Here is a 9,602-nt window from a genome sequence, read left to right as displayed (position 1 = left end):
ATAAACAATTGGACGCTTTGCAAGTTCACAGTCGAAAAGCAACTCGGTTAACCCTGATGAGATAGAAACGGACAAAGCGGTCAAAAAGTCAACCATCCGTCAGCATTACAAATCCAATTTAAGAATAAAGATAGTCCACTTCTCACAACTTACACAAGAACAACGCGCGACAGTTCGAATTTGGTTAGATAAAACTCATTATTAGATAGATATAATTTATTGTAAGTTGATATATCATGTTTATGGGAAAAAATTAGTGAGAATGGTTTGCTAATATAATATTATTTCTAATTTAATGGGATTTGCATTCTTGGAAAAAAAAAAAAACAATGACAATACCTTTGTTTGTTTCACTCATTAGAATCATTTCCCTGTTATCCTATTTAGATTAAAATACAGAATATATATTTATTTACTTATTAATATCATTATTCTGAAAATTAATCTAAATCATATAAGATTTTTTCTATTGTAAATGAAAAGAGAGAGTACTTGTTTTATATGATCCTATTCTATTTAACTTAAAATATATTTCCGATTCTATTTAACTAAAAACAATTATCTTTCACTCATTTCAATCTAAAAATTAATCCGTCCAAGATCACCATCGTCGGTGTCAAAATGACACATAACCGGTTGGATCTGGCCAACGGGCAGATTTTGAAAAAGTGGGGGGGTGTTTTAATTAATTTGTAGAGTTTTATTGTGGGGATGTTTAATTAAATTAAGAAATATATGGGGTTAAAAAATGATAATTCTCCACTTAATTTTTCTATGTATACTTAAAAAAGCTAAAAACGACATCGTTTTGCGTCTTGTGGCTGGTCATAATGAAAATTTCACTGGTTCAATCGCTGACAAGGCTAAATGTAATTGGGTAGGAAGAATAAAAGTCCTCATTGGTCCCACTTAACTGGGGCCCGTCTAGACTGTCAATCTGTTATGGCAGAAATTTATTGGCTAGTAAATCGACCTGAAAAATTTACTTGACTGCATGTAATTGTAAACGGTAAAGCCCATACCCATCAAAAGCTAAACCTCAAAATTCACAATTGATTTTGATAATTCTCAAATTCTTCGATCCAATTCTCTCCGCACAACCATGGTTTACATAACTTCCTGGGACGAGTTCGTCGAACGATCCGTGCAGTTGTACAGAGCGGATCCCCAATCTGTATGGTTCTAGATTTAATGCTTTATTTTCTTTCGAACTGATAAACTCCGTCGTTTGCATGTCAAGATTCTGTATTAATCTCGGGAAAATAGGTCGAATTGCATGATAACTTTTGTTCTGCTTGATTAATAATGCTAATTTTTTTCTATTCTTTTTGTGATATTTTTGGATGAAATTGTGGATGTAGACGAGGTACTGTATGAAGTATCGGCATTGCGATGGTAAATTGGTTCTCAAGGTCACTGATAACAAAGAGGCAAGAACTAGATTCGCTTTGTCTTTTATTTTGTTGAGTTTAAGGTCTATAATTTTTATTAGCTTTGCCTATAGAATGTAGTATAATTTCTATGTTTAGTGATTTGGTCAAACGTTGATTGTGACCTGTGAGCTAATGAATTTGAGTTTTCTGAATTCGGTGCTTATGAATGGATTGTTTTTCTGAATAATGTATCTATGAACTCTATCTTTTAATGCCTTCACATTTTGCAACTTGATGGAAATTTAATATGTTTTGCCTTGTATGAGAAATACATTTGCTTGGAATAACTTCGTTAATGTTGGCATGTTTCCTTGGGATGGTTAGATGTGTAGCTAGGTGGCATCTGGGTAGGCTTTTGCTGCATTGGTAAAAGGCCAAAAAAGTAAGCATTCTTTGGTGTGATTGTCTTAGTTTTACTGTACAAGAAATCTTATTATATCCCTTTTTTATTTTCAATTGTTGGCATGAGATTGGGCTGGCTTAGTACAACAGATTTTTAATTGGTTGTGTTATTTGGATAGAAAGAGATTTCAGATGGAGTTCTTAAGCATGTTAACTTGCATATGCAATTTAGATTGGTAATCCCATCTATCAGCATGTATGAGAAGAGCTGAGTCCATTAGAATGTAGAATCCTAAAGTGTTTCAGCTTTGCTAATTGATCCTCATGCATGGTTGTGTTATGTCTTTGAGTCATGCCCTAATGCTAATAGAGTGCAATAGCAACTGAAAGTAATGGCTGTTTGAAGGGAAAAGCTGGGATTCATGTGTTTGGAAATGAGAATTAAACCTTTTCATTTTAGTTAGCAGTTTTTGGGTTTTTAGTAAGTTATTAGAAGAGAAGTTGCAAAAGAGAACCTTCTCTTATGTTAACAGTAATGGTCTTGTTGTTCTTTTCAACTCTGCATTTATGTTTGCAGATTTGTGTTTGTGTTGTGTTTCTTGAGAGCAATGAATATCATGTTTCCATCGGAGAAAGGCAAGCCTAGGACCAAGAAATTGGCTTTGGTGATCACTGTGAAGGTAATATTTACCTTGGAGAAGGTTGATAGAGGTTTATTTGAATACTTAATTAAAAAGGGAATCTCTTATGCTGGAATTATAAACTGCCCGTAGGAAGGAAACCTAAAGTTCAATTTTATTGGCATGTCTGACAGAAGTAGCAACTTTTAAGGAAAGCTTCTGGGCTAGAGAATGGACTGTGCTCGACTTGCTTATATATAAAATCAGGTTGAGAATTTAAGTAAATGAAATGTCATAGAAGAATTTGTCTGGAAATTTCCTGTGGTTTCTTTAATTTGTTATATGGTGGACGTATGTTTCTATTACGATTAGCCTTTCTCTATGACTATTATAGTTTATAACATGAGTTCTGGTGTGCCTTCTCACATTTTTATAGCTCCTTGTGATTTGAAGTGCTTGGAGGACTCCTTATTGATCTGAGGTGCTGCATTTCATCCTCTTCTTTTTTTTTTTTTTTTTTCCTAACGGAGAATCCTGAACCTGGTGTTGTTGCCGTGGTGAGATTTTGCTAATTGAATTCTTAAGGCAGATGACGGGCAAGAAGTTATACTAGACCATAGGCATTAGTAATGTTTGCATGATTCAATTGCCCTTTTAATTGAGTGAGTGGTAATTGAATGATTTTGTGTTGACACTACCATTCATATTTTTTAATTTCCGCTTTACCATGTTAAGAATGTTTTTAAAAGCTACTATAAATAAGATTTCAACTTCAAATTTCATGTCTCAGGGGACAATTTCCTTACTTATATGAAGGATATCAGCTTTATCCAATTAGATGCTTAGTTTACCCTTGTGTCATTAATCTTTGATTGATTTATATTGGCAGTAAAGCCAAACCTTGTGCATGCATCCATATATGCATGCCTGAAGCCACTGACCTGCATGTATTTGAGGTATATGTAAGTAGAAATTGATGACTTGTATGGCTGAATATCCTTGTGTCACAATTTTAAGCTCTTACAGTTTTTAGTTTTCTTTTTGCCAGTGTCTCAAGTTTAAGACCGACCAAGCACAGGATGCTAAGAAGATGGAGAAACTGAACAACATATTCTTTGCTTTGATGGCCCGGGGACCAGATGGTATCATCTTTCTCTAAACCTTTCTTTTTCCTACTTAAGGCTACCTTGTCATGGAAATAGAATTATGTATTGCTGGTTTTAAAAACAAAAAAAACTGTTTTGAAAATGGATTTTATTAAAGAATGCGCTTAAATGATTGCAAAATAAAGTAGTATTTAAGCATATGGTAATAAAGTGAAACCAGTGGAAAAATATTGTTTTGAAATTTCTGTATAGTCCTGCTTATACATACGAAAATGCTCTAAAATGGTTAAAAAAGGGTATGATATTTCAGTTGCTACATGTTTTGAGCATATATTAATTTCAGTTTTGGATCTTGATCTGATCAAGTTGTCTAATTAGTTTCTCTTCCTCTTTCCTGTAGTGAATATCTCAGAAATTACCGGGAAAGAACAGATGGAAGCTCAGCCAGCAAAGAAAGGAAGGGGAAGGAAACAGTGACTTTGTTAGCTTCTATCCAAATAGGACTTGGAAAACTTACATGGTTTTGGGTGATTTAATGAATTTTTGCAACGTCAATACTAACTATTATTCCATTGAATATTCTGAATATCGAAGAAATTCAAGTGAATTTCAGTGGAATGCTGTTTCCTGTGTTCTGTTTTTCCATTTTAGGTTAAAATCTTAGCTATGGACTTATGATACATTTATTTTGTTTATCATTTATAAAATGATTATAATTTGTGGGGTTCAAATGCGTCAGCTATAAAGAATGTGATCCATGATACAAATATTTTTGCAGATCCGGAATTCCCCCTGTTGAGTGTTGAAAAGGGAATATATTCTAAGTGATGACATTATTGAACGCCAGTAATAATGTTGAGCCTGCACGATTCTTCAGATATTATTTTGGCAATTGCACAACTTGTGGTAGAAGGTTTTTCTGGAATCAATTTTTAAGCTCTGGATGGTAAATTATTCCTTTTTTTTTTTTCATGTTCCATGACTGAATGTCGTTTAACATGAAATCTGCAAGTTTTGGACCACTCTTATTGTTCATTTTTGTTTAAATTCTTAATCTAATCAAAAGTATAAAGAAAATCGTTGTAAGTATCACGTTTAAGGCATAATCAACATGAAAATGGGGCTTAAACATGAAAAAAATGTCTAAAGTGTGAATGAATCCTAAATCAGTTATTATACTTGAGCATCAGTTAAACCACATATACAGTGTTTAATAGCAAATAAATTCTACGCTCATCTCTTTCGTTCTCTTGAATCGATTGGCTTTTGCATCTGATCATGTTTGAAACCACATAACTGCTTATGAAAGTAGGATCATTATTCGGTCATGAATGGACACTCTAATTCCTCATATACGTGTGTGTGTGTGTATATAACCTATAAATATTCCATGTTCTACAATTCAATCGTTTATTTTCAAATAATAAGATTAAAGAAGGTTTCAAATAAATCGTTTACTTTTGAACAATGAGATTAGAGAAAGCTTTTAATGAAATTGGTGGATCTATGTAAGTATGTATATCCATCCAATCACATTAATATTTGATAAAGTTTTAATTTGAATGATCATATGATTACACACATACAAATCATCACGTACGCTAATATGAACTATTATGAACGTGATTGGACAATGAAGTTTTGGATGAGATAGAATCATAGAAGTAGTAGGACTAGGACCGTGTGGATGGCATAAGTCTTTGCAAAATCAGAACTTAAAAAGCAATACATCCAAATGATTCCTCTAAACAAACACGTGCAGCACAGCACAAACAGCCAGTATAGCTAGAGCAAAAAAGCCAATAGGATAGGGCAAAGGCAAAGCATGCATAAGCACGAGGCCATTTTGATTATCTCCTCAGATTTTGTTTTTAACTTCACACCAAAACATTCATCATCTCCGATCCAAGGTGGTGTGTTTAACTTTGATTTTCTGGTGTATAATTTTTATCTCATTCTAAACAACACACCCCAAATCCACACTCTTCACACCCTCTTCATTTTTCACCTTTCTCCACATCTTTCAGATATATTACTGCTCATTCCTCAGATCCCAATGCATTCTCTCTACTTTTTTCATGCTTTAGTCTCTAAAGTTAAAGTTTAAAGTCCATTTGTCGTAAAAGCGTACGAAATTCCCACCTCTTTTTCTCCAAGAATATTTATGTTAACAATAACACTAGGTAAAATAATAATAATAAACTGGGAAAATATTCTCTTGAATTAAAGTTGGACAGATGGACAGAATGTTTCTGGTGGCCATAAGCTAAGACAAAATGCATTGTTTCACTTTCTTTATCGACTCCACTATTGGTGGGGCTACTCCCTATCACTATTTTCTTTATTCCAAATTCCAGATCTTATTCCTAGAAAACAAAAAATTTTCAATTTCAAAATATGTGCCTCTACAACTTTTTAATTCCTTAATCTAAGATTTCATTTACTATAAAATTATTGTTAGTAGACAAATCTTGAGTCTAACCAAGTAGAGATTGTTCGCTTTAGTCCTAAACTCTACAAATTTGTTCTTAGGTTTATGGCAAGTATCATTCATAAAAAATGTGTAAATCTCAAATTCTTTCATATGACAAATTTTTCATTTCATAGATCTTACTTTCTTGTGAGATCGTCACACTCATTTTATTGATAATTAGTTCACTTTGGTATCAATTATTAAATCTTGAGTTCAATCAAATAGATATTAGTTGCTAATAAGTGGTATAAAATTATGGAATTGTAAATTAAAGTGATATGGGGATAAGAGATGATACAAAATGCAACTTTATTAAGGGAAGTTCTTGTTTTAGGATAAAGTTTAAGTAAATCCCAAATCCCATGTGTATACATACAATGGAGTCAATCTACAATAAAAAACAATTAGTTAAATGAACTGTAAAGCGCCATTTATGCACATGCTTAAAACAAATTCTTCAGACCATCACTTATTTAATTAGCATGGACTTGGACGTGATTAGCTTTTTTATTTAGTTGATAGGTGATTTTGACACCAATGACTTGCACGTGTAAAATCTTAAACTGCTCTTAGAAATTACACGTGAATGATTTGAAGAATTGAATGCAAAGACTAAATAATAAATGAGAGATGAATTTTAAAGTGGTTCGAATGCTTAAAGCGAATCATATGTCCATTGTTTCTTTTATATATGAGAGATTACAAGAGGTCGCGTATAGTAAACAATGAGTAAATATACAATAACTTAATATTCAGAGAGAATATCAAGTCAATCTCTTTTCGTAGGTTGTCTTTGCTCTGAAAATAAAGATTATAAGTAGAATGAGGTTTTAAGATCAGAATCTCGAAAATGAGAGGGAGAGTCCTTTAGAGGAATTTAAGATAATGATAACATATCTGCAAGTGGACAGCTGTCGTATAAGTCATTCATTGCCTCCTATTGACTGATAACTTAAGAGATATCCTCAAATTACTTGGGGCTTGGACAAGTGCGCGACCCTCTATCACTCATAGATAAAACATGAATCTGTTAAGTTGATGACAACCATATTCTTTCTGTCATGGAGCGATGTGGTAGCTTTTAAACGATATAAAATTTTTCTGAACTCTGATTGACACTTACTGAGATAGGTTGACATTAGCCCTAATTTTGGAGGCATAACCGATTTCAAATTTATTACAAAATTTACCCTTAATTTATGAAAAGTTAATCCTTTCATACGTGTAATGCTTATCCAATTATAAAATAAAACCGGTGTTTACATTAATTGAAAATCTGGTCATAAACCAGCTGCTCCATTTCTACTTCATACAAAATCTTGTACTGTAATAAATAAATAACTAATATTTATTTACCTAATTATTTATAATTAAATTATATTATTAAGAGAGAGAGAAGCGAGGCCGAGGTTAGGTACGCTTAAGAAGTCAACGGCTGTGGGACCAGGTGGGTCCCATGAGCCTGTCAATCACCGACCTAACAGTGTTCCCTCCGCGCAGGTTAGTAAAATGGCGGACTTTGGCAATTAGCAGTCAAACAAAAACATGACATCGGGGTACGTGTCAGACTTTAGGGGTTACTCAAATTGACACGTGCAGGAATGATATTGGCCAGTGATCTCAACGGCTATTCGAGTACCTGGTTAATGTGGGTCCTACAAGTGGCGGACATTTTGGTATGATCAAGCCGCGGAGGCTTGAAGAAAGCAAGGTAAAACGACACAGTATTTTGTTTGTTTTGTTCTTGTTAGCTGACTTGCCAATTGTTTAGACTTTAGGGTTAATTTTAATATTCCAATAAATATTTCTTTTGTTTATTTTTTTATTCTTAATTCTTTAACAACTTTGACTTCCATTGCGTGCAATTTATTGTTACGTTACTTCACCTCATGTGCTCTTTTTTATTAAATGATTTTTTTGAGAAAAATTAATAATAATTCTTCAAATATTTTCTTAATTTCAATTTTGGGAAAATATTTTTTTTCTTTCATTTTTTGCTTTAGTAAATAAATGGGTTTTTACTGTTTTCATTTTTATATTTAAAAAAATTGATAATAAACACGTTTTCATATTTTAATAACAGGAAATCGAACTTTTCATTATCCTTTATAAATCCATTTTAACACCAAAATACAAATTATAGCCTAAGTTTTTGTTGAATGCACTTGAATAAGTTTTGAGGGTAAAAGCAATTAAAAAAATAGAAAACTAACATCTAAGATAATAATAATAATAAGTGCAAATTAGGTGATAAAGGATTAACATTCATAACTGATTGTTTTATAAAGTACATAGAATTATTGAGAGAATTAATGATATTAAATCCTGCTGATATATGAGATAATAACAAAAATCTTTTTAAATAACAAAAATGCGCACTGTCTTAAGTTTTAAATGTTAAAATAAACAATAAAACTGTTAAAATAAACAGTAAGAAAATAATTTGATAATATTTTCTAACTTATAATAATATAAATTTTAATAGTTAATTAAGGTATTAATTAAAAATAGAAAAAACAATTGTTATTTCGAAAAGTTTAGGATAACTTTTTGTTATTATACCATATTTCAAGGTCATGTTTGAAAGTGGAAAGGGAGATTAATTAGGAGTAATTATAATCAGTGATAGTGAGAAAGTAAAGGTGAGTCCAACTCAGCTCTTAACCAACTCCACTCTGTCTAACTCTCTAAGTCAAGTAAATGACATTCGCATTACAAAATATCTCTCCAAAATTAGAAGACGCAATTATTTTAGGTCTTGAAGATTTAAGCTACGACCCTATGGTCCACGAAAATAAAAAAGTAGTACTTTGAACCCTATCTAAGGGACCATTATTCAAATAGGCAATCAAATTAAACATGTTAAAAAGCCACTAAAGGTAATATTTGTGGATTAAATGTGTTATTAACACATTAAATCATGTTGTGACTTGATTGTTAATCGTTATTAAATAATTTATGTGGGTTAAATTTATTTATTTCTTCTATTTAATAGTGATATTATATTTATGTTGGAATTAGAAATGACCAAAGGAGTTGACGTTTTATGTTATATAAAACTCAACTTATTTAAACTATGCTATAAGCGAAAAATTATGTGATAAACAATTAATTGAGTCATAATGTGTTATCAATATGTTTAATTAATGTATTACTAAATATGTTTATGGGTTGAGTTCGGCAATATGAATATGATTAAGATCAATCGCAATCCGTTTAAATCGTGTTGAATTTGTGTTTGTTGGCCTATTGTGTGAAAAATTGTCACCCATAGCTAGAAGCTCATACATGAATGGTTGAATAGATTGTAGTCAGAAATTATTTCTCTATTCTACACCATATAATCTAATACGTCTTAATATTTTTCACCGAGTCTGATTTTAGGGATTAAGATGTTACTTTGTAATTATAATAGACAAAAAGGTATTTTGTCTAAACCTTAGGGATGGCCAAATGTCAGTACAGTACTCCACTCAGTCTTATTAAAGAAGCTTTAATTAAAGCAAAATAAAAGAAGAATAACCAAGGTCTTTGGTGTAGGACCCACACTCAAATCTGTGACAGAGACGGCAGTTTCATCTCTCTCTCTCTCTCTCTCTCTCTTCTTCTCTGCTACAGAATAAATAAA

At 32.0% G+C, this 9,602-nt stretch overlaps 1 protein-coding gene across 2 annotated transcripts; it reads left to right on the top strand.

Annotated features, from left to right (window-relative positions):
• The first annotated feature begins 1,021 nt into the window (after nt 1-1,021).
• On the top strand, nt 1,022-4,220 carry LOC116113359 (signal recognition particle 9 kDa protein). Of its 2 annotated transcripts, none has more exons than XM_031399510.1 (4): nt 1,022-1,174; nt 1,362-1,430; nt 3,444-3,537; nt 3,902-4,220. In XM_031399510.1, the coding sequence occupies exons 1-4, from the start codon at nt 1,103-1,105 to the stop codon at nt 3,976-3,978; spliced, it is 312 nt and encodes a 103-aa protein (XP_031255370.1). In that variant the 5' UTR covers nt 1,022-1,102; the 3' UTR covers nt 3,979-4,220. The 2 variants fall into 2 exon arrangements, with proteins under 2 accessions (XP_031255370.1, XP_031255371.1); XM_031399511.1 differs by lacking the exon at nt 1,022-1,174 and adding an exon at nt 2,353-2,455 and having other exon boundaries at nt 1,367-1,430.
• The last annotated feature ends 5,382 nt before the right edge of the window (nt 4,221-9,602 follow it).

The sequence above is a fragment of the Pistacia vera genome, unplaced genomic scaffold (genome assembly GCF_008641045.1).
Source record: "Pistacia vera cultivar Batoury unplaced genomic scaffold, PisVer_v2 Contig678, whole genome shotgun sequence".
Taxonomy (NCBI): domain Eukaryota; kingdom Viridiplantae; phylum Streptophyta; class Magnoliopsida; order Sapindales; family Anacardiaceae; genus Pistacia; species Pistacia vera.
The sequence above is the reverse complement of the archived record's forward strand: the minus strand, read 5'-3'. Positions and strand labels throughout refer to the sequence as shown.